This window comes from Tamandua tetradactyla, chromosome 26, assembly GCF_023851605.1.
Source record: "Tamandua tetradactyla isolate mTamTet1 chromosome 26, mTamTet1.pri, whole genome shotgun sequence".
In the NCBI taxonomy this organism is placed as follows: Eukaryota; Metazoa; Chordata; class Mammalia; order Pilosa; family Myrmecophagidae; genus Tamandua; species Tamandua tetradactyla.
Genome location: NC_135352.1, coordinates 38253480 through 38280239, shown reverse-complemented (window position 1 = coordinate 38280239; position 26760 = coordinate 38253480). Strand labels below are relative to the sequence as shown.

Here is a 26760-nt window from a genome sequence, read left to right as displayed (position 1 = left end):
GCAAAGCATTCATTTTCAGAACATATTTGCATATATATGTAAATTATAATATGTATTATTAGAATATATTGCTATATATAATATAAAAACAAGAAAGCATAAATGAGGAAAATATATAAGATATTCTTTGCACAAAGGAAACCTGAACATTTAATAAACATTTTAGAAATGCTTAACCTCATAGAATGCTCACCTTCCATGCAGGAGACCCAGGTTTGATTCCTTGACCATACACCCCCATCCACCCTGCCCCCTGCTCCCCCAATAAAGAATAATCTCACTATTAATCAAGGACACATCTGAAACAGGAATTAAATCCAATTACAAAAGTAACATAAATTAAAAAAATGAAAAAGTGGGTAAAGACTAAATGTCAATGGATATATAAAACAATGAATAATTTCATAAAATTGTTAGTAGGTATTTAAAACAGAATGGATACTTCTGAGGGTAATTTAGTGATACCTGGACCAAGTAATGCTACTCCTGTGGCTATAACTCTGGCCCAGATAATTACATTTCTGGTTATATACATTAGAGAATATATACATTAGGGGATTATGTGCAATAATTTTCAATACAGAATTTTTGTTAATACCAAAACCATTAGAAATAATCTTAATGTCCAGCAAAAGAAAAATGGATAAAAACATTATAGACTATACATTAAAATGAAAATGAATATAACTGATCATGTGTACAAGCACAAATAATCTCAAAAGCATAAATTTGAACCAAAAAATCAAATGAAATGCCTATAATATAGTGCAGCCATTTTGCTGATATTTTCATACATATAGAAAAGTTGGGAAGGTAGGAAACGCAGTACTTTGGTTAGGAGGAAAGAGTCTGCTTCACTTTATTTATAGTGTTTAATGTCTTGGAACGGCGATAGATGCATGAAAAAAATAAATAATATTATTATTTGTGCATTCTTTGTATGCCTGAAACTTTATTTGATAAAAATGAATTGAGGTAAAGAATGTGTAGGAGTTTAAAAATTTCATCAAGGATATGTAAATGAATGCTTTCAATTTTTATGCCATTTTGGCACACCTTTCTCTGGGGCATCTAATAATTTAATGATTCAAAGTAGCATCTACATGGAAATAATTATTATTGCAACAAAAATGTGACCCTGTCATTTGTGTGGAAATTGAAGTGTGCTTCATGGCAGACCCTGAGATAGTGTAGCTTCTGCAGCCTGCATCCGGAGATACATACATGTGAAAAACAATTAGCCAAAACATCTCACATTTATTTGGTTTGTTTTTATTTTGTAAAAAAAGCTTCATTCCATGGGCTCTGGTTAAAAGTAATGACTCAATGAGTAAATATTGACTTAAGGCACAAAGTGCCTTATGTACAACATATGTGTAACAGGATGAGGAGCCATCTGTTTCCCAAAGACAGAAAGTTAAGCCAATACATTTTAAAGTACTGCTACATATCCATACCCAAACTACCACATGTATATATATATAAGTTAAAATAAAAAGTCCAACTTAGAAATGCTTTCCTCCTGGCATTTGTCTTCAACTCACCCCAGGTTTGCAGAAGTATGCCTCAAATGTTCTCACCACAGATGTTTTTCTGATGGCTTCTGATACATGAGAGACAGAATATGAAATTGCTGCCAAAAGGCATGAACCACAACTGGCCCTCTTTTTTTTTTTTTTCTTTTTAGAAGTTTCACTTAATGTGAAGATCTTAAGCTCCCCTCATAGGAGCAATCATGAGCTCCTTTTGTCACCACAGGTTTTAAGGGCAGTGAGACATGCCTCCTTCCAAGGCTATGTTGTGAAATAAGAAAGAGAATGACTTCAATGGATGGTATTATGGGTTGACTTGTGTTCCTCAAGCAGGTATGTTGAAATCCTACCTGCCCCAGTCCTGTGAACATGATCTTATTTGGAAATAAGGTCTTTGAAGATGGAATTCGTTGACATGAGGACAAAGTAGATCAGAGTGGACCCTAGTGTAATATGACTGGTGTCCTTATAAGAGGGTAAATTTAGACAGACAGAAAAGGAGTCAGTCACACAGAGAAGAGAATACCATGTGAAAACTGAGGCAAGAAATAAGGCCAAGTAGACCCAGAGGCAGAGATTGGATGATGCATCTTCAAACCAACAAACCTCAAGGATTACCAGCAAACTACCAAGAGCCAGGAAGAGGCAAGGAGGGTTCTTCCTTACAGATTTCAGGGAGCTCTGCTGACACCTTGATTTTAGGCTTCTAGCTTTAGGAATATAAAGCAATAAATTCCTGTCATTTTAACCACAGTAAAGCTTGTGGTACTTTGTTACAGCAGCCCTAGGAGACTAAGACAGATAGTAAAATCTTAATTTTATTTTCTTACATATTTTAATTTTAATTTATTTTACAACTGTACTCTCCAAAAGCCATCAAATCATAGCCTTTTTAGAAGAATGAGAACTTGGACTAATGGAGTTTGATTACGTTCTTAGAAGATCTCAAAATGTATAAAAGTGTATGACTCAAATATAAGGCGACACAAATATAAGGGGAACAGAAGTTATAGTTAGTTATATCATTTTTAGAAAAAATCTTAATGATAAAATGTCAAAAAATAATAAAATTGTACTCAAGTAAGAACATGATTTACACTACATTAATTAGACAAACATTTGGAAAAGATTAATTTAGCAGATAAAATGATATTTGAGGTTATGCTATTGGAAAATGCACACAAATATTAAATAATGAACCTAAACTGAAACAAGAAGGTGCAAAATATGTTAAATATTTTAATTATCTTAATTATTTTTAAAAAGTAGCTGTTTTAATTTCCTGGCTGCTAAAACAAATACCAAACATTGAATTAGCTTAACAACCGAAATTTATTGGCTCACAAATTTCAGAGACTAGAAGGCTTGCCATGTCTTAGAGTCGAGATCTTCTGGATGGCCAGAAATCCTTAGTCCTTGGCTTTTCCATCATGTGGACATGGCGGTGTCTTCTCCTTTCTCTTCCTAGTTCCATTGACCTTTAGCTTCTGACTGCTTCCTATGACTTCCTCTCCGTGTCCAATTTCCTTTGATTAGAAGGACTTCAGCCAGATTGGATTAAGGACCATTCAGTTTGGGCTCACCTTAGCTAATAACTTTTTCAAAGATCCTGTTTGTAAATGAGTTTATACCCATAGGACCAGGGACTTTTTATGGGGGACATGATTTAGTCATCAACAGCAGCCTAAGAAATAGAATATCTACTAGAGAAACTTTCTCAAGAACCAAACAATAACCTCAAGTGGGACTAGAGCTATATTTAACAATAGAGAGAGATACAATAGGTTAGGCGCTGGATCAGCAGAGGGAACTCAGTGTATTTGGTTAGTAAGGACATTGAAAACTAGGTAAGATTTTTCTTAAGCAGAGATATGTAAATTCAAAGAATTACTTTTATTTCAAATACTTGTTCTCAACAACGAAGATATCCAATAATGATGTTTGAAACTTGAAATTCCATCCTCCTAACCTCTTAATTTTAATTGGCTACCTTAATTGGATTAGCAAAAGGAAAATATATGTACTGCAAGAAATGTGAATAATTTTATAAAATATATTAATGCTTTTGTAAAAATAAATTAATTTAAAATGTTATGACAAATGGGATGAATAAAACATATCAACTTAACCAAGCATGAACAAAATATTTTGTAGGTCTTTAGAAATCAAAGTTATAATTTTTCTGTTTCTATATAAATGGACACGTACTGCAGCTATTTAATTTAATCATCAAAAGTGTACAAATATAGGATCTAATCAATTTAATGGGAATACTTTCTTAACACATTTAGCGTTTAGGGGAATAAAAAGTAGGATACTGGGATAGATTTTGCAATACTTAGTCTCTGGGGTGTTTGAACAACATTCATCGATGTTGCTTATGACTACGAAGAGAAGAGCAATAGATGCTAAAAATGATTTCAAAGGGAATATGTGATGATGGAATATGCAAGAAATAACAGCTTACTACGCTGAGAAAAAAAAAATGAGTGAGGGCCACTGTGAGGATGTGTTCACCAAAGCCAGTGTGCTTTCTACTTGATATTAATCTACGTAGGTTGTCTAAGCCTATTAAAAGGTAAGAAATTCAGATGATATTATTACCTTATAAGTTGTGTGGCCATTTTAATGGCAGACTGGCTAATTAGGTCCTAAAAACGCAGAAATCTTCAGGAACCTGGCAATCTTTTGGTTTTTAATGGAAAGGAAATCTATGTGTAGTCATTTTTCCAAGTCCCTTCCCCCATCACACAAGGATGGGAAAGGCTGTAAGCCTTTCTAACTATTGCTATTGAAAGCAATTCATGGAAGAAATCTTATAAAAGAGAATGTGTAGAGAAACACTGCAAGGTTTACAGTGTACACAGTGTGTATAGTAGCAGTTAGGATGAAAAATTGCTATTAATGCAATTTGGAAAGTCTAAGTAGAATGAAGTCAGCAAAGATTCTTTAATCTTTAAATACAATGCAGACTACATATCAAAGTGGGATATAAATCAGGACCAGACATTAAACCAGAATCCAGAATATGTCTGCAACATGATTGCAGCCACTCCAGAGACAAAGTGAGGCAGAATTTCACTGTACAAACAAATTATAAGCATTTTCTCTGTGTTGATACTCATGTACCAATATTCGTTAATATATATATTATACTTAAGGCAATCTATATAATGCCCCAAAATATAAGTTCAGCTCTTCTGCACCGATGCTTTTGCTGCAGTTACATTACACTGAGTTTGAATAAACCACTAAAATGTTCTAGATGATTATAAACTTTGCACTCAAAAGGGAAACAACCATTTTTTTAAAATGGTGCCTGAATAGTGTCTTCCTGTTAAGATGAATCACCTCACACACACACACACACACACACACACACACACACACACACACACAGACACACATGTACTAATTTATACATTAGATTATTTCTCTTTTAAAATTCACTATCAAATGATTGTGTTTCTGAGGAATGGAAAATAAGCAGAATTCTCTATTTAATGATGGCTTGGGAAGCTAATAAAGTTTTAAGTATTTGCATATTTTAGTTAAAATCAATTCTAAAAATTAATGCAAACTATACCTGCTAAACTTTAAATTGGAGTATAAATCTAAGTAATTAAAATCCACTACACACAGTTTCAATTTCTTAAAAAATAAGTTTGATGTTAGATAGTTTTACAGATATTTGGTGGTTCACATGTCTATTGTCTATTTCTGCATCTTATTTTAGTTAAAATGCACAATACAAGGTATGGGACAGAAAAAGAGGTATAATGTGATGTTAACAGAAAAGAATAAAATTTCAAAACCTTAAATTTGATCTGTATTGATCACTTTTGTGTTTGTTCAGCTTAATAACTTGACTACATAAAATATGCGCAATTATATAGTAATGTTAAATGAAAGTATATGCGGCGATTTACAAAATATTTATGATGTTTAAGCAAATACTACATAAATTTGGAAAGGTAATCAAACAGAATGATCAAAAGAGTATGACAAACAAATCTATGCATATACAGAATAATTAAACATAAAAGTACTTACTGCTATACTTACATCTGTTTTTTTAAAAGAATATCTTGAAAATAAATCATTAATTTAAGTGGTAAAATTGTAGTCTTAATTTGAGATTTAATATTACATTGCTGAATTATGAAAATCAACGTGTTTTCATTTACATTTATTTTTAACAAAGAATAACAGTATTTTAATCTGTAGTTGACTGCAATTTAGTCATACCATTAATTTTATCTTTTAAAGTATTTTATATTAATTTGCTTTTAAATTACATAACATTAGTAGAAAAGCTGTTATTACTATGATTATAAATTAATACAGTGTTAAACTTGTTACAAAATGAGCATGCTTACCATGGTCGTCTCAGCGATAGAGCCGAAGCTGTTTATAAATATGTTGCATGTGACATTAACTGGAGGACCTGAAAAAGAGATTGCAGTGTAAGGATTGTTTAGGTACTTCTCTAAAATATGTTCAAATAGCTTCACACTGTTCATTATTATTTGCATGTGAATTTCTCATTTAAATGTGAACAAAAAGAACATATTTTTATATATGTATGTGAAAGAAGCTCAAAATCAAAGACAGTCATTTCATTCAGTGAAAACAATCTGGGTTGTGAATCAGAAGGTTCATGGTCTCTTTTGGACACTGAAGCTGATCATGATATGAAGGCGTTTAACGTCTCATGGCTCTAATTACCTTGATCTAGCTCTCTCAAATGACTCTGTAAATGCTTGACTTAATAAGTCCCATATCTGAGCCCTTTTAGGAATAGTTTTAATTGACTTTTTCTTCTGCTACGTATGAGTCATAATTGCTTCTAGGCATGTTTTGTAATTTTTTTTGTTGAAAGCCAGATAGTTTAGATCATAAAATGGAGCAAATCCGGAAGTCAGAACCCCTCCTTCCAACCCACTGTTTGTTGTTAGTAGTTTATCTTGCAGGGTTGTTTATTTAGTGGCTTAGTTGGACAAATAAATTAGTAAAGATTGTATTCCTTGTAGTGTACTGTTACTGAGGTATCTGCCCAGATAGCTTAGTAGTCAACTGATGATTGGTCAGGGATTTCCCTTAATGCCTGAACCAGTAAGTCTTCTACCCTTTGCCACCTTTTGCCAGGAGGCTTTGTGTGTGTGTGCGTTGGAGCATGACTCCAGTGTTCAGATAATTTACAAGTCTTATCTTTCACTTCCTGCTTGCAGGTATAAAGGCCAGGCAGAGGTGAAAGGTTGGGGGACTTTCAGGTCTTTCCTGGAATGGACACTGCAGATGCACATGACCTAGGCTTGCAAGTATGTGTCAGAGCTTTTCAACATTGCCTATGGATAGCTCAGTAGCCATAACTTATCTTCAAATATTTAATCATGCTTTTGTATATCCCAGCCCTAGGTAGCAATGATGTTAAATAATTGTAGCTCTTTGTTTTCGACAAATGCCTCAGGAATAAAGCTTTTCCCTCCAAGTGTGCTCCTAATAAAACAAATAAAAAGTCTAGTAATGACAAGCTCTTTGAGTTGGGTTCTTCTGGGGAGCTGCCAAACAGGTTAAATAGTGATAGTGCTGGGGAGTGAGGATGGGAGCATGCCAAGATAAAATATCTGCTGGTTCTATTAAGATTCAGCATTTTTCTTGAATAAACATTCTTCAATTATTGCGAGCTTTTGGTTAATTTTCAGAGTACTGAAAAGTTTTTTGATAATTTTGCCAGTGTTTTCATTTAATTTGTAGAGGAGTGAAATTATGGAGATCCTCTCTTTATTGTGCCAGAAGTCCCCTGTAAATTCTTGATTTATAATAAATGAGTCCCTGCCCATGCCAAAAAAACCCTATATAATAAATGAGTCCATTTATTCATTCCTTTACCAAATATCTAAAAACCTGTGGACAGCAAATTTAAGTATCAAGGATGTTATCATTTAGGGAGATATGAGGGGGGCAGGAGTCCTTAAATTGTTGCCAGGTGTTTTGCTGGTTGACCTACAGATTGCATTTAACCCATAGTAACACTGAGAATGGGTATTTTCCTCCATAATACAGCATAGGGAATTAAGGCCCATAGAGGATACATAAGCTAAGTAGCACAGTTAGACTTTGAACCTTTGATAAGAGTCTAAGAATTCTTCTTTTCTGTCTTATGATGCCTTCTCTCATTCCTCTTCACCTGACATTACAGTCAGTCATTACTGGTCACAGATTTTGTTATTAGGCTTATAGCTATTTAAATAAAGGTTTTTGACAGAGTTCTGGGACAATGGTAGAATAGGATAGGTCAAGTTCACCTCTGCTCCAAGGAACAGCTAGAGAAGGGAAGGGAGGGCGAGTGAGATGGCAATTCCAGGGTGTACGTGACCTTGGAGAGCCTTCGGCACCACATAGGGAGGCCCTGGTTGCAAGAGCTGAGGAACTGAGAAGCACAGAACAAGACTGTTCGGCTGGTGTGAACAGCCTAACACAGAAGCCTGGAGCCCTCAGGAGTGCATTGACAGGGAGACAGAACTAGAAGTAAGCCAAGTTGCATTCCTTGAATATACTACTCTCACCAGCACAGTCCTGCAACCCAGAACTCACCCAACACTCAAACCCCATCACCTGCCCCCCACACCATGCTCCAAATGCCCTGGCCTCACCAGCTCTCATGCACATATTCACCACAAAACCCCCACCACAAGCATGGCCATGCCTACCCTAGTCCAACCCCCGTCTCCAGCAAAAGTGCAATCTCGCTCCACCCCTCCTAGCCCTACCTCCCCTCTCTGTCCCCAGAAAGAGGTCACCAGTGCATAAAAGCTGTGGGCACATACCTTTATATGCAGGCTATGCCCGCATCCAGTCCATACAGCCCTACAAACTCTCCTCATATCCCCTGAGCTCTGGAAACATTGTACATCATTTTACAGTCCTCCAAGATCTGCACATGTCCCCCCCTCACACTACCCAGGTCTGGGCAAGTGCTGACTTTTGCAGCCAGGCTACATCCACCCCCAGCCCATGCAGGTGCAATGCTGACCCTGTCCACCGAGCTTTGCACATTCACAGAAAGGGCCCCATGCCCTAACCAGCACGCAACAGGGCCCTGCACCCAAGAACCATGCATGCGTACAGCCACAGCCTCCCTGCCGCTGGGTGCTCATGTTCACAGGCACCAGCATGGCATCCCCAACCTCTGCCTATACCTGTGTTGCAACGCCTCACCATACGGTCGTACTCCACCCCATGCTCTGCATCCTGCTCCACATCCATCCAAAAAAATACAAGGCTTTAGACTACTGAAGGAAATCAACTTCCAAAATAAATCAATCAAGATGTTTACATGTGATGAAAACAATAGAAGATCACTAAGCATATCATGATACAGACAGATATAGCCCATCCTAATGACCAAATGAAAACACCAGAGGAGACACAGACATTGGAACAATTAATCAAAGATGTTCATATAATTCTACTAAATAAAATAAATTGAATGGTTAATGACATAAAGGAGATCAAGAAGACACCAGAGGAGCCTAAAGAGCAATTTGAAAGAATAATAGAAAAATAACAGATATCACAGAGATTAAAGATTCTTTAGAACAAATAGAAAGCATACTAGAGACGCTCAACAGCAGATTTGAAGAGGCAGAAGGAAGAATAAGTGAACTAGAGGGCAGAACAACTGATTATAAAAATTCAAAACAGCAAATGGCAAAAAAATGGAAAAATTTGAATTGGATCTCAGAGAAATGATAGACAAAACAAAGCACACAAATACAAGAATCATTGTGAGAAGGGTAAAGAATTAGGAAGATTAGTTGAGGATATAATGGGGGGAAACATCCCAACCCTTATAAAGGACATAAATAAGAAGCCCAATGAACCCCAAAATAGAATAAATCCAAACAGGCCTTCCCCAAGACACATACTAACCAGTTGTCACATGTTGAAGAGCAGCAAAAAATCCTGAAAGTGGCAAGATAAAAACAATCTACTACATACAAGGGTAACCATATTAGACTGAGTTCAGACTACTAGACTCTAGAGACACACAACAGTAGAGACAAAAGAAAGAATAAGTGAACTAGAGGACAGAGTAGCTCCAGTCAAGGAGTTCCAAAGCACATGAGGTAGATAGACATTGGCAAAACCGAAGGGAGCAATAGATGTTTCAACAATAATGGTAAAGGACTTCAATACACCACTCTCCTCTATAGGTAGAACAACCAGACAGAAGATCAACAAGGAAATAGAGAAGTTAAACAACTTGATAAATGAATTAGAACTAACAGACATAAATAGAACATTACATGCCAAAACACTAGGATATACATTTTTCTACAGTGTTCATGGAAAATTCTCCAAGATAGATCATATGGTGGTGCAAAAAACAGGTCTTTATAAGTTTAAAAACACTGAAATTATTCAAAGCACTTTTACTGATCACAATGGAATGAAGCTGGGTATCAATAACCACCAAAGAATGAGAACTTTCACAAATGTATGGAGACTGAATAATACACTCTTAAACAACCAGTGGGTAAAAGAAGAAATTGCTAAAGAAATCATTAGCTATCTGGAGACGAATGAAAACAGCATCAAAACATATCAGAACTTGTGGGATGCAGTAAAGGCTGTGCTGAGAGGAAAATATATTGCCCTAAATGCCTATATTAAAAAACATGAAAGAGCAAAAATCGAGGACTTAACAGCTCACCTGGAGGAACTTGAGAAAGAACAGCAAACTAACCCAAAAGCAAATAGGAGAAGAGAAGTAACAAAGATTAGAGCAGAGTTGTATGAAAGGGAGAACAAAAGAACAATAGAAAGAATCAATAAAACCATAAGTTAGTTCTTTGAGAGAGTCAATTGATGGGCCACTAGCAAGACTGACAAAGAAAAAAAAAGAGAGAAGATCAAAATAAAATCAGAAATGAGAAGGAATGCATTACCACATACTCTGAAGAAATAAAATAAATCAAAAGAATATGCAATGAACAACCACATGCCAACAAACTAGACAACTGAGACGAAATGGACAAGTTCCTGGAAACATACAAACAAGCTCACTGACTCAGGAAGAAATAGAAAATCTCAACAAATCACAAACAAAGAGATAAAATCAGTCATCAAAAATCTTCCTACAAAGAAAAGCCAAGGGCCAGATGGCTTCACAGGGGAATTTTATCAAACATTCCAAAAAGAACTAACACCAATCCTGCTCAAACTTTTCCAAAAAATTGAGGAAAGAGGAATACTACCTAACTCATTTTATGAAGCTAATGTTTTAATACCAAAACTGGGTAAAGATGCTATAAGAAAGGAAAACTACAGACCAATCTTCATATTGAACACAGATGCAAAAATTCTCAACAAAATACTAGCAAATCGAATCCAACAACACATTAAAAGAATTATACACACTGCAACCAAGTGAAGTTTATGCCAGGAACGCAAGGATGCTTTAGCACAAGAAAATCAATTAATGTAATACAGCACATTAACAAATCAAAAGGGAAAAACACATGATCATCTCAATTGATGCTGAAAAAGCATTGACAAAATTCAACATCCTTTTCTAATAAAAACACTTTAAAAGGTAGGAATCAATGGTAACTTCCTCAATATGATAAAGGGCATATATGAAAAACTGATAGCCAGCATTATTTTCAATAGAGAGAGACTGAAAGCTTACCCCCTGAGATCAGGAATGAGACAAGGATGCAGTCTATCACCACTATTATTCAACATTGTACTAGAAGTTCTTAGCTAAAAGCAATCAGGCAGTAAAAAGAAATAAAAGGCATCCAAATTGGAAAGGAAGAAGTAAAACTTTCATTACTGTTTGGAAAATTCTGAGAAATCTACAACAAAGTTACTTGAGCTAATAAACAACTTCAGCAAGGTGGTGGGATATTAAATTAATGTGCAAAAATTAGTAACGTTTCTATACATAAGCAGTGACCTAGCTGAGGAGTCAATTAAGTAAAAAAATTGTATATTTTTTTTTTTACAGAAAAGAAAAAAAACTCAATTGTGATGATAAAAAATATTTATTTCTTCTAGCCTCCTATATTCTGGAGCAGCTAGAAGGAAAAATTTGAGATGATGGCATGGTAGCCCATGACAAACTCTGGGTTTTGTCCTGTAACTACTTGTTGAAATGTGCCTTGAAAACTATTGGTTTTTTTTAGCTTTGTATATATCCTTTATTATATAATAAAAAAGTTAAAAAAATATGAAAATTTTCAATATTGTCTGGTGGGGTTAAAATAACTCTGCTGGAGTTAACTTTATTTAAATTAGCCGTTAATGCTACATACAAAAACAAATCTGAGCCTACTTTATTTGCTTTTTTCCTTCATATAATTATTGAATAAATAACTTTACATTTGCTACACAAATGGACAGCAGCCCCTTGTTTTACACTCCTATACCCACTTCCTTAAAGATAGTCACTTCAACTTATTTAACAGATTCTTTTGGTATTTACTTCAATTTATTTAAATAATGCGTTTATTCTGCTACTTCTGGATGTTTCGGTTTTAGGCATGCATTCTGAGTATACCCACAACTGAGTATACCCAAGTAGATGAGGATTTAGCTTGATTTCACATACCATCCCCACCCCTACTAGCAAAGGCCCTACTTCTGTCCTCCCATCATCCCAATATGGTCATATTCTCCTTCTTGTTATACCAATATCCAGTTTCTACACTATCATGACAATGTAAATATTACCCCACACTAAGTGATATAAAATACTATGATTACTTTTCCCTGAGGTTGATCATTTCTTTACACAGTTTTCTCTGTATGTATCATTAATTTCATTCAAAGTTAAACAGGAAGTAGACAGAGATTTTTCTGTGAAATCTCATCTCCTGAATGGCTTAGTCATTTTGTCTGTTCTGGGGGCCAAATAGAGCAAGTAAGACCTGGGGCTCAACATTCCCCAGGTTAATGCTCATGTGTATCAGGGTCCTTTGAGACCCTCTGTTTCATACTCTCCAGATAATAAGCTTCTGGGACTTTGCCACAGTGAGAGAAGGGCAATTGTCTAGCTGCACTGTCTCGGATGGCGTCCAGTTATTTCTTTGAATGGTAATCAAATCAATCTGTTTTATTTCCAACTTCACACCCCCTTTAGGAAGCTTCTCTTTCTAAGCTGTTTAGGAATTCTATGAGGAAGATGATGATGCTTTTGAGCCTTTCCCACCTGATACCCATCTCTTACCCATTAGCTATAATTTGTTGTTCTTCCTGTGGTCTCCTCTCCTCTTCTCATTTTCCTTGCAGTTTTATGAATTTTTAAAAGACCCTTTACTGTCGTCGCAGTGAGATTTCATGAACTTAATTTTAAAGATCCATTTTAATTTTCTCTTCCTAACTTTCCCTTACTTTCTCTTATATTTCCTTGTCCAGCAAGGACTACTATCCACCACCATCACTCAAATCAGCAGCTTCTCCCTCCACCTTCTCCCCTAATCTATTCTAAATCCTATAGATGGGAACTATTAATAAATTCTCTAGTTTTCCCCTTCTCTTCATCATGACTTGCATGGCTTTAGTCAAGCCACCATCACTTTTTCCAGAGAGTGATCTCCTGGTTTCGTTGTCTTCCAGGAGAAGAGGAAACAGATTTGAGAGATTTTAGGAATCTTTGTGGATGAGAACGAGAGAAAGCGAGGGAGAGAGAAGAATGGAGCTCTTGCATTAGAACTGGAAGTCAAAAAGGGAGAAAGTTTACAGAAATGAGAAAAGGTGTAACGAAACAAACCTGATCAAACTCTGTCAATGGATATATTTCAATTTATATAAAATTTAAAGTCTTCTCTTGACATAGTTTTGCATATATTAGAGAATGAGGGTTCTCTTATATAATAAAAAATGGTTTTAGAAATCAAGGTGTTTAATAGCTATATGACCCATTCTGCTCATGATTTCCCTGAAACATATTTATTCTCTTATTGTTGGACATTTAGGTTGTTTCTCATGCACAAGAAATCACAAAGTGCATTGTTTTTATACTTTTTCTCTGAATTTTTCATTTTAGGACAGATTTATAGATCCAAAAATATTAAGTCAAGGAATATGAACTTTCTAAAAGTACCTGAAATATAGTACATTCTTTTGGAAATTATATATGCATCAATTATTAAATGATAAACTCATTAATATCCTTATTAATCTCACTGTATATTGTTCAAGAGTCCTGTTCTTACTACACATTTCAGAAAAAAACTATATTTTTATTTTGTGTATTTTTATTCATTTTGCATGAGCAGGCACCGGAAATCGATCCCAGGTCTCTGGCATGGCAGGTGAGAACTCTGCCTGCAAGCCACGGTGGCCCGCTTACTATTATATTTTTAGAAAGTAATTCACTAGTTAGGTTTAAAATGGCATTTGCGATTTCAAATTATAGTTACTTGATTACTGGTGGATAATTTTCATCTTTATTATTTCTGCTCATTCTCTAAATTTCCCATTTTCTCTTGTTGGATTAAGGAAGAAGAAAATCAATAAAATTATTTTTAAACAATGCCAAGGATTCACAGACCTACGAATCCACAGCAGACAATGAAATCTACCTGGGTCTTTGAAAACATATTGATGTTTGATTTCCACTTTCTATTTTAGTTGGTATGATGGGCAACCAAGGTGTCCATTTTAAAGCTCCCTGGGCACTAAGAATGTGTGTGCAATAATGTTTGTAAACCACTGGCCTAAGGATTTCCAGATTAGGAAACACATGCGGCCACTATATCATAGGACTGAAAATGAGCTGTAGTTTTCTTAGAGGTGCATAAATAGAGAGATTGGAGTTAGCCATTGAAGGTATTGAAAATGCAAGGCTATTTACTGTGATAAGAGCATTGTCAATTAGGAACTTGGGGAACACTGCTGATAGAATAGAAGCTGTGTACCTAGAAAGTGACCAGGGTTTGCTGAACATTGAGAGGCTAGGGATATATTAGTTCAACTGTTTTAAATCTTCAGGATGGGTATGCGAGAATAAGGAAACCTCAAATAAGTCTAAATCCTGAAGTGTTTTACTTATTTGATTACTAGTGGAAAATTTTTATCATCCTTGGCTATTTCTAAATACTTAATTTAACTTATAAGATTTGTAAGACAATAGTGTTGTCTTATATAGTACTGTGTGAGAAAGGGAAAGTATGAATATCTTACTCCATGATTTTTATTGTAAGGAAATATGAAGTTGCAATTAACTGTCAGAAATTTTTTTCTTAATTCAATTTATGTCTAAGTTGATGAGTTTTGAAAAACATAGATAGTCTGCTTGCATTGTGGCTAAACTAAAACCAGTAGTTCATAGTTTCTTGGTTATTTGCCTCTCTTTTTTCCAGATAACATGACACTTCTGCTGCTTTCTTTTTCTGGTAACAGCACTGTGCACCTTGAGAAAATCAGTTAGCTGCTCTGTTTTACTAACCCCCACCCTTTGGAGGACGGGAATCACAAAAGCATTGGTACTGGATTAATTCCCCTTCCATGTGCTGATGGAGGAGCATTCAGATGGGAGAACCTGGTCCTGGAAGAAGTTGCTACTAAAGTGCTGCAGGATCAATTTGACTGTAATCTCATTGACTGAAACCGAAATAAATGCAACAAAGCAAAGACGATTTTTCCTATTGCAATTTAGCAAAGGGTGGGGTCTTTAATTTTTTGACTTTAGTTTCTCCCAGAGCATTGAATAAAGGGTGAGGTATTCTCTAATATAATTCTTTGCCTCATCTTTTAACTTTAACTATTAATCAAAATTATATGGATAATGCTGGTGGAAAACTAACACAGGTGACTATTCAACTTAGGCATTAAGTTTAATAATGTCTGATTTGCTGATGTACTTCAGGGCCCCTCGTGAGCTGGTAATGCGTGGCTCACCCTATTTATCCCAGGAAGGCTGTGAAGAGTGGTGTTAGGTAAGGGGGAGAGCCACCCTGTGACGTTAGATGAAAGACTCTTCTGATACTTTGTGTTTCTCCATAAAGTGCAGCACTGGTATCCCTAGTTGGTCGGAGGCTTGAAGAATAAGGCTAGTGAATTTAAAAAGGGAAATAACAAGCCGAGGGACATTAATGTTTTCATGGAGGAGAGATAGCTCCAACAGAAGTGATTCATTTAGGCAATAGAATTACGATGTCTCATAGTATGTAAAGCAGGCAGCAGCCCCGTCCTCTCCAACCTGCCTCCAAATGATGTAGAAAACTCTTCCTTAGAACAAAATTTTAACATCTAAATTTCAGGTGGGAATAAAAGAACTCACACTCGTCTCAGGTCTAAGCTTTATTCCCTAATCTCGCTGCTATTAGATATGCTCCTTGCCTGGATATAGAACATTTAAAAGCGCCATTTGGTTCCTATTTGACTGCTTATTTCTTCAACAGAAAGAAGGGTGAATGGCAGGATTCAGGACCCAGTCTCCAATTCCAAGTCTCAAAACTATAGCAGACATTCACTTTGAAAGATACATATGTATACACATATATACATACTAGATACATATACATAAATTAGAATCATTTGCAGAACCTCTCAGAGCTCCTAACATGAAGGATTTGTAATTAATAATCACTGTTTTTTAAAGATAGCTTTAGGTTAGATCATGGAGAGTCTTCAGTGTGGTGCAAGGATATATTAGTTTGTTAAAGCTGAAAGAATGATATACCAGAAACGGAATGGCTTTTAAAAAAGGTATTCACTAAGTTGCAAGTTTACAGTTCTAAGGCCATGAAAATATCCAAATTAAGGTACCAGCAAGAGGTTACCTCCACTCAGGAAAGACTGATGCTGTCTGGAACACATCTGTCACATAGGAAGGCCTATGGCTGACATTTGCTGACCCCTGTTCCTGGTTCCGTTGCTTCCAGCTTCTCATGGCAGTGGTTTTCTCTTTAAATTTCGGTGGGCCCTCACTTAGCTCTTCAGGGACACAACTCTGGGTTCTGGCTTGCTTAGCATCTCATGGGAAGGCACATGGTGATATCTGCTGGGCTCCAAACACCCTGTCTAGGCATCTGCTTCCTCTGTTTGCACTCCAAGCACCTCCAAATGTCTCTATCAGCTCTGAAGCAGCTGTTTTCCAAGCATCTCTGTCAACTCTGGGCTTTCTCCAAAATAGTTCCTCTTTTGTAGGACTCCAGTCAACTCATCTAGGCCCACACTAATAGGTGGAGTCACATCTCCATCTAATCAAAAGGTCACACCCACAATTGGGGCTGCCACATCTTCATGCTATAATCTAAGCAAGAGATCACAGCCATAGCTGGGTGTGTCACATCTCCATGGGAACAGTCCCATCAAAGTTTCCCACCCTAAACAATAGGTCTGGCCCCACAAGACTCAATAAGGATTAAAACATGGCTTTTCTGTGGTACATCATAATTTCAAACTGGCACAAAGGACACTTGGAAACTTCATAAACTTTTGGAAGCCATTGCAGATACTTGATCATGGGAGTGAAATGAGCCAATGTGACAATGTGAATGGTTGAATGGGGAGGCAAAAGCTGGGAGGCACGGAACACAATTGGGAATTTATTGTGATAGTTCATGTGGGAGATAGAAGGGACCAGAGCTAGGATGGTGACAGTGAAGATAGATGACCAATAATAAAAATGGCTATAGCATTATAACTTTTGAAGGGTGGTTAGACTTCTAACCACTACTCTAAGGGTTAGACTTCTGCTCTCCATGTCAGATCCAGGCAGCAATCGTGGAGTTATCTTTATTCTCTAGCTATCAATATGCATATTCTAAAATGTCATAGAGAATGAAACTCAGAGAAGATCATACATCTTCCACTGCTATTACAGAGAACACCTGTTTAGTAGTCCTAGGTCAATCTGCTAGTTCTCCATGCCAATGCAAAAGCTGTTACACATATCCAATACACTGCTGTGTTTAGCAACAGAGCAAATACTGCTGTAGTTTCCACATGGCAAATTGCGGTTTTAAATTGTTCATTGCATTAGCCATTGCTTACTGGAAAAGCAAATGACAATAGTTGCAGATGTTTACAGCAGCGTGTTTCCTTCTAAATGTCCCATAAGTTCATTTAAGTTGGCTTTAAGTTCAGAAACTAAAATGCGGAGGCAGAAAAGCAAAGTACAACGCAAAGCCTTGATAATGATATTATTGTTATTCATACTGAGGAAAAACCCAGGCATCTGGGGAGGTCTAAAGCAAAATACAATCACCAAAAAAGCAAAAATAACACAAAGTATTCACGAGAATAGCTCTAATGGGATTTTTAATGTAATGTGGTATTAAAACCTTACCCTTTGCATAGACATAAGAATGCAATTGAAAGATTAAAGTTTAAAGTATTTCTATCTGGAGATTTGCCTTTATTTTAGATTTTATATATATAAAAAGCATGTGTGTGTATTCATGTCATGAGGAGTGATGCTATTCTATTTTTAAATTGACAAAGCATATTTGATTACTTCATCGGCAGATTTAAAATTATTTGTTAGATACCTTAAGAAGGTTTGTAAATTACAATATAAAGTAGGATCAACTTTACTCATTCCCTTCCTTTTCCACTTCCCTTCTCCTTCCTTACTGAATATACATTCCTAAAGTCTTTTGGTCAGGCAGTGCAGCACAGACTTCCAAGGCAGGTATGGGCAGAGAGTGTGACAACCCAGAGGGACATGAGATGGACATCTGAGAGGAAGGACTGTAGGACCCAAGGGTTAAAACAAGACCTGCAGAATTTGTTGGGAGCAGCTGGCATTAAAGTGGAGGCAAGAAATTGAGGAAACAGTTATTTGCATAATGGAGAACTGTCTGGGAGAGAGAATGTTTGTTTTGTCTTAGCCCCAGGTTATTTGTGGTCATCTTAAGTAAGCACTCTGTATTCTCACCAGGTGCATGGGTATTCTTTGTCACGTGAACCCTGCAGTGTATAAGCAGGAACCAGTTAAGAATAAAGTTGTCTGATGTCTCTGGTCTGTTATCGCTGAGCTTCAGACCCCCTGAACCCATCTGTGTCTATCTTTCATTCTGTCTTTCATTCTTTCTTTCTCATCATTCTTTAATATCCTTTGAGCTCCGTTTCATAGGAAGCAACAGAATGCCCACATGGCATGAGATGTGGGAGCCCAGGTAAGTGAGGTGTGAGTTCTGTATAGTGGGGCAGCTGGATATGGAGTGTTTGAACTAGTGGAGGGTAAGGATTATGTCCCCATGCAGCTTTGTGGGTTATACAGGTCAAGTTGGATGAAGTGAGTGTCCATATTGGACTAGCTCAGCATGCGATGGCAGAGGCCAAGCGGGGTGGTGAAACAGTGACCCGGCATGGAGAGTCAGAGTCGACAGAGCATCTTCCCAGGGACAAGGACCTGAGTGGAGTTTCCAAGCCCAAACAGGCTGAGGAGGTCATTTGTTCAGGAAAGGATGTGGTTGCAGAGAAGGGAGTTTTATGGCACATTCATCAAATAAGTAATTATACTAGGAGCCAGGTTTCTTGCTGTAAGCAAAGGAGTTAAAATACAGAAATTCGTAAATTTAGCATGAACCTATGTTGTTGGAGATATCAAAGTAAACTCACAGTATTGAATAAGTAGATGAATAAATAAAGAAGTTAATACAGATGTAAATGAGATATATGTGTGTGTGTATGTCTGTGTGTGTGCAGTATGACAGACATCAATGTAATCACGTAATCAAAGTGAGCATCATAAGTTATGGTTCAAGTTGACATGGTCCATCATCAGGGATGAGGCTCAATCACAAGAACACAGCATAATTTCTACGATAGTTCTGTCAAGATGCATGGCCTAACTTGAATCATGAGGACACACTGGACAAACCAAAAGTGAGCGCCATTCTACTGAATAATTGACTGATAACCTTTTGAAAAGCTCCAAGATCATGAAAGTCATGGAAAGACTGAGGTACTGGTGCAGACTGAAAGAGGCAAGGAGAAATCATAAATAAATACAACGTGTGATTCTAAACTGGATCCTTTTGCTATGAAGCCATTCCTGAACAGTTGATGATGAATAGGGGTCTGCAAATTATAATGCAAAAATCCTGGAAATGTATCTATTTCCATGGTAATTTCTATATCTCATAGGCCATGATTATAAAGGAAAACTTCCTCATTGGTAGGAAATACTAAAGAATTCAGGGGGTTGTGGCATCAGGTTGGCAACATACTTTCAAATGGCTCAAGGGGATAAACAGGTATTTGTACTGTATTTGCAACTCTTCTGTTATCGTCTATTTAAAAATTTTTCAAAAAGAAAATTACCAAGAATGAACAGCATAAATAAGAAAAGGTAAAATAAAATTGAAACTAAAAATATAATGTTTAAAATCTAAATCTGTGAACATTTTAGTGAACACATACAGTTTTAGAAAGATTTGTCATTCAAGAGACTCCTATTATTAAAATGACCTTGTATTATGCAAACATACAAATTGAAAACATACCTTTTTCAAAAATAATGGTGAATTTTATTAATGAACAGTAGTGTCTTGATGGGATAAAAATAGTAATAATGGATAAACAAGGCCTTTAAAATGCTAGTGCCTTAACTGAAAAAAATATGGTCAGAAAATCAGTTTTAGGTACAAATACCATCCTAGAGATAGAGTGAACTGTTGCAAATTCTGAGGAAAAGAGAGTATTCATCAGCAAAAGAATGAGAAAATTTAGCAGAAGAGGAATTGTATACTTGAGAGGAATTCAGAATCAGGTGGTTTCTGGTGTGCCTGGATAAGAGAATCAAGAGTTATCACAGACCAACTGAAAACCAAAATATTAAGGCCATAGGAAAAAAGTGAAAGCCAGCAAAGACTGGTAAAATATTCCAATGAAATGATTTTCTGCAATCTTCCTATGCATTTAATTTTATTTGTTATTCAATTAGTTGTACCTATTAAGTTTCCTTTGGGTTTGAAATGGCCCCGGGAGCTTCTGGTTCTAGTTGAGCGATTGGATGTAGTTTACTTATGCCTCTCTCTTAACACACACTCAAATGAAATGGAATAAAAATGAAAAGTAACTTTTACACTGAAGAGAATGGGAGAAAAAGCACAATTATTTTAATGACATAGACTATTTCCAAAAGGTAGTAAATGAATGAAAGTGGTTGACAGATGAAACACAGCAAACTGCTTAGTGGAGGGAAGAGAGCATGGAGAAGGGAGTCAATGTGCCCAGAGCAATCCAGAGGGATGCAAAACTGGGGTAAGCAGCTGTGGGAGGGAGATGGGAGCAAGGAGTTGGCTTGCAGCAAAAAGCCCTGGGTATCTGTCTCAGAAAGTGTTCTGCTTCCTGTCTATGTCACCATGAATCTAAGATGGCATTTAGCCCCATGCAAGTTTTGAAGACATGAAAATATCTTTTTGGAAAATTAGAGCAACCAGAGTACATAAAAATACCTCAAAGATGAGGGATTGAACATAGTTCAAACTAAAGCCTTTTCCATTTTGGCTTCTGGGGCACTTCAGCTCAAAGCCTGGTCACCAAAAGCAAATCTGTGACCAGGGCAGTGAAGCCTTGGTCAGATTTCTGTTCCATGAGAGAAAAGTAGCAGAAAACTGTCCCTCACATACAGAGCACACAAATCCTGTAAAAGCAGCCAAGCAAATAATCTCAGTATTTCCTGAACTGAGGAACATTGCTAGACATCTAAGAAAACTAGCCCCATAGAATGAGCAACATGAATAAACAAATTGAGATTGCAAGAAGCAAAGATAAATCATTGGACAGCAGAGGGATTGCGGGAAGATGGTGGAGTAGAGAGCTCTAGGATTTCCACCAAAACAATGATTAAACTGTCAGTAACTGTCTGAAACAACTATTTTGAAGCTCTAGAGGCCAGAAGAACACTGTGCAGTATCCAGGGAAGAGCAGGAGGAAGAGCTGATAAGTTGTAGTAAAGAATAGAAATTGCTTTCTCTGCGTGGCAGCTATTGGTGCCCATCTCCCACTTTTGAGGCAGGCTGCCTTGGGGTACAGCCCCTGCCTAGCTTGCTGGTGACAGAAAGGAATGTAAAAATCATCTTCCCACACACCAGGGGTAGAAACGGCTGGTCACTGATCATTTCTTTTGATTAATGACTGGATCACTGGGGTCCTTGCACTGACAGCAACCATTGTTCCAATCCGCTGGCCAAAGGATGTGGCAGAGAAAGCTTAAAGATGCTGTACTCCCTCAGGGCTATAGGCAACAGCTAGCTTGAAGGCTTATTTGCTGGGAATGCCAAGAAAGCTCAGCTTTGAGGAGCAGTGGAAGAAGTTTTTGCCTCCACACCTGATCTCTTTTTTCCTCATGGCATTTTGGAGCCAGTCTGTGTGCCCTTCATGTTTCCTCGGTCCTGTTTTGGCTGGAAGAGACTGGCTTGGGAAAGACTCTCTGGCATGCCCTGCCTCCCAGAATTTGCCATCCCGACAAAAGCAGACTACGATAACAAAAGGAGTGTAAGGAACTATAGAAGAACACCATCTGTGGTGAAGACTTGATGGCTTTGAATACATGGGAGAGGGAGATGTGTTTCTTAGGAAACAGAGGGGACAACCAAATACCTATGAATGGGGGACTCCAAGTCAACTAACAGGCAAAGCCCAGGACAAGACACAGGCCAGGGAGACAAGGGAAAACCCTGCCCACTGCAGTCTCCTTGGGCAGACCTTCCTGGTAGGAAAGCTGAAGATCAAGAAAATCTTTGTCTTATCACCAACTGGTTACAAAGTGGTGAAATAGACATCTCAGAGAATAAACTATAGACTTAATAGTTTAAAATATTAAAATGTATAGGATGGAACAAAAGAGAACAAGACAAACAAAGAAGCAAGAAAAGATGGCTTAGCCAAGGGAAGAGGATAAAAATCCAGAAAGCACCAATGAAGAAAATGGCTGAGGAGTAGAAGAAATCAGAATTATAAAAAGAAAAAATAGCCTAAGACACTTCAGAGATGTCATCAAATGTACTAATATATGCATCATAAAATCTGAGAAGGAGAAGAAAGAAACAAAGGGGCAGAGGACTAGTCAAAGAGTAATGCAGAGAATTTCCCAAACTTAACAAAATATGTGGATATGCACATCTAAGAGACCCAGAAAACACCAAACAGGATAAATTTGCAGAAAAATACACTGTGACATATATTGATCACACTATCAAAGGCAAAGAACAAGGAGAGAGTTCTGGAAACTGCAAGAGAAAGGCAACATGTTATGCACAAGGGAATTCCAATGAGACTGAATGCTAATTTCTTATCAGAAACCATGATGACTAGAAGATAGTGGGTAGATGTACTTAAAATGCTGAAAGAAGACAACTGGCAAACAAGACGTTTATACCCAGCAAGACTTTCTTTCAAAAATGAGGGAAAGATTAAGACATTCTCAGATAAACAAAAGCTGAGGGAATTCATCTACTCTACAAACAATTCTAATGGAAGTTTTTCAGACTTACATGAAAGCACACTAGACAGTGGTTCAAAGCAGCATAAATAAATAAAGACCTGCAGTAAAGGCAACCACATCGGTAATTATAAATTCCAGTATTATTGTAGTGTATTATTTGGTATGTAACTGCACTTCTTACTTCCTATGGGTGCAAAAATGTAAATGCAAAAATGCAAATAAAAAACACATTAATACAATGAAGAATTTTTTAAAACCATGCAATTATATCAATTGATACAGATAAGCCATTTTACAAATTTCAGCATTGCTTCTTGATAAAAGTAATTAGAAAACTAGGAACAGAAGGAAACTTCTTCAACATGATAAAGGACATATATGAAGACCACATGCTAACATCATGCTTAATGGTGCAAAATTGAAATATTTCCCTCTAAGATCAGGAACAGTACAAGGATTCCTACTGTCACCACTTTTATTCAACATTATACTGGAAGTGCTTGCCAGAGCAATTAGGCAAGAAAAGTAATTAAATCATCCAAATTGGAAAAGAAGAATTAAAGCTTTTCCTATTTGAAGATGATATGATCCCATTTAAAGAAAAGCTTGAAAAATCTACAACAAAGCTCCTAGAGTAAATAAATTAATTCAGCAAAGTGGTGGGGTACAGGATCTACACCAAAAAATTAGTAGTGTTTATATCCACAAGCAATGAATAATTGAAAGATGAAATCAAGAAAAAAATTCCATTCATAGTAGAAATTAAAAGAATCACATGTCTAGGAATAAATCTAAGCAAGGGTATAAAAGATTTATACACAGAAAACTACAAAATATTGCTAAAATAAATCAAATAAAACTTAAATAAATGGAAGGGGATTGTGTTCATGGATTGGAACACTAAATATTATTCCAAAGCTATTTATAGATTCAATGCAATCCCAACAACTTTCTTTCAAAAATGGAAAAGCCAATCATCAAATGTATATGGAAGTGTAAGGGGCCCCAAATAGCTGAAGGCATCTTGAAAAAAGAAGAATGAATTTGGAGGATTCATACTTCCCAATATTAAACTTATTACAAAGCCAATATAATCAAAACAGCACGGCACTGGCACAAACACAGACATACAGACTAATGGAATCAAATTAAATGTCATGAATCCACCCTCACATTTAAGCGAGCTTTATTTTGACAAGGGGGTAAAGACCACTCAACTGGGAAAGAATAGTCTCTTCAACAAATGGTACTTGGAAAACTGGATCTCCATTTGCAACAAAAAAGGAGGATCTCTATGTCACACCTTATACCACAATCAACCAAAATAGATCAAGGGCCTAAATATAAGGGTCAGAGGCATCAACCCCCTAGAAGAAAACAGATGAAAGCATTTTCAGGTCCTTTTGTTAGCCAATGGTTTCTTAGACTTTTTAACAACAACAAAAATAGATAAATGAGACCTCATCAGAATTATAAACTTCTGTGCCTCAAAGGAATTTATCATGAAAGTAAAATGACAACCTACACAGTGACAAAAGTATTTGAAACCACATACCCAATAAACTTCTAATATCCAGAATATATAAAGAAATCCCTCAACTTAACAAAAAGACAAACAACCCAATAAAAAATTTGATGAAAAATCTACTGTACAAATGGCCAGAAAGCACAGAAAAATTTATCAACATCCTTAGCCATCATAGTAATGGCAATCAAAATCACAATGAGATACCATCTCACACCCATTAGAATGGCAGCTATTAAAAAATAGAAAAAAATAACAGGTGTTAGAGGAGATTTGGAGGAATACAAATGCTCATTCATTATAAAATGTGACAGCTACTCTGGAAGACATTTTGATGGTTCCTCAGAAATTGAAATAGAGAACTACAATATGACCTGGTAATCCCACTGCTAGGTACATACCCTAAAGAACTGAAATCAGGGACCCAATAGATATGTTCATACTGATATTCATAGCAGCATTAGATAGAAGCAACCAAGTGTCCATCAACCATTGGATAAATAAATGTGGTGCATATGTACAATGGAACATTATTAAGCCATAAAAAGGAATGAAATCCTGATACATGCGACAACATGTATAAAACTTGAAGATATGTTGAATGAAATAAACAAGACCCAAAAGGAAAAATATTGTATAATCTTACTGATTTGATACAGTTAGAATAAGCAAACTCATAGCATCAGAATCTAGACTATGGGTTACCAGTGGATGGGGGGGGGGTCAGAGAATGGGAAGTTAAGGCTTAAAATGTACAAGGTTCCTATTTGGAATGAGGGAAATGTTTTGATAATGGATGGTGTTGATGGTAGCACAACATTGTGAACTCAAATAACAGCACTGAAATATATATCTGAATATGATTAAAAGGGGTAAATGTTAGATGGATATATGGGAACAGAATATATATATTTTTAATTCCAAAGAACTATACCAATGAACCCAAAGTTAAACCATGGACTACATTAACGGTACTATTAGAAAAATGCACTACCATCAATTTGTAACATGTTCTAAACCAATGCATCGTGTTATTCATAGGGTGGTATATGGGAATCCGGTGTTTTATGCATGATTGTTCTGAAAACCCACAACTTTTCTAATAGAGAAAAAGATCACTGGGCAGAAAGGAAAAATAGAAGAGGCAGCATGCAATAATAGAGATATTAAATTAGCAGTCTAGTGTCAAGGAATGTCATAATGCCTGCTTTTCAAAAAGTTTATAAAGAAATTGGACAACTTAGAATAGGTACTCATAAGAAGTTATCAATACTCTGGAGTGTTTTCCTAGAAGAAAGTGGGCCAGGGCATAGGGTGTGCTGCTTTCATCAACAGCATTTTGAACAACTGAATTGTTTACAATATTTATATGTAAGATTTTTTACCACCTTCATAAATGAAACAAACAGCTAAACATTTAAAATTGCACCTGCCTAGCAACCTGAGATACAACTACCATAACTTACAGTCAAATATTTAAAGAGGACAGTGAAAAAAACAAAATACATTCACAGATGAAAATCTGCCTAAACATAAAAAAATACACAAATGATACCATATAATATCAAATAAGTGATTTAGTGAAAAATAAGAACAGTTCTTACAAAATGCAGAGAGAAAGGACAATGGAGTGAAGAATATGAGGGGAAGATAGACACAGCTGAGAGAAGAGACTATCAGAGTTTTTAAAAAGGGCAGTTGATTTGGAAAAATGTCATAAAAAATGCAATTATTGCGTGGTGCCATGGTGACCCAGTGGCAGAATTCTAGCCTGCCATGCTGGAGCCGCAGGTTCTGTTCCCAGTGCCCGTCCATGCCTCCCCCTCACCCCCCAAAAATGTGAGCAGGAGTAATAATTTTGTTAAAGAAAAATATCCGTACTTAGGTAGGAAAAAAAGGCCATATGTAGAGGAGTAAAATCAAAACGGAATTTTATTTCTTCACAATACTAAATACCTGCAGACAATGGACAACAACTATAGATTTGAGCCAGAATTTTATTGTGCACCGACACTATAAAGTTCCTTTTGTGTCAATCCATAAAAAAATAGATTATCAGAAAAACTAGTATACCATAAACATATCACTCATACTCCTGTCCTTAAAATTAAAAACAAAAATCTTTTGTGATATATTTTTTAGTAAGAAAGACATATTTAAATATAAACTACTTAAAATCTAAAGAATGTGTGGCATATAAATAAAACTTCATGAAACTTCTGTAATACAAAGACTGTTGAATCTTCCGTCAGTAACACCAATGAACTATATGTTGACCAGTGGCC

At 36.4% G+C, this 26760-nt stretch overlaps 1 protein-coding gene across 2 annotated transcripts in view; it reads right to left on the bottom strand.

Annotated features, from left to right (window-relative positions):
* GLRA3 (glycine receptor alpha 3) overlaps positions 1-26760 on the bottom strand; it is a 210766-nt gene that overhangs the window by 147941 nt on the left and 36065 nt on the right. For both annotated transcript variants that reach the window (XM_077144360.1, XM_077144361.1), the window contains exon 3: positions 5912-5979. In XM_077144360.1, the coding sequence (XP_077000475.1) occupies positions 5912-5979 (68 nt within the window). The remainder of the gene's footprint in view (positions 1-5911; positions 5980-26760) is intronic.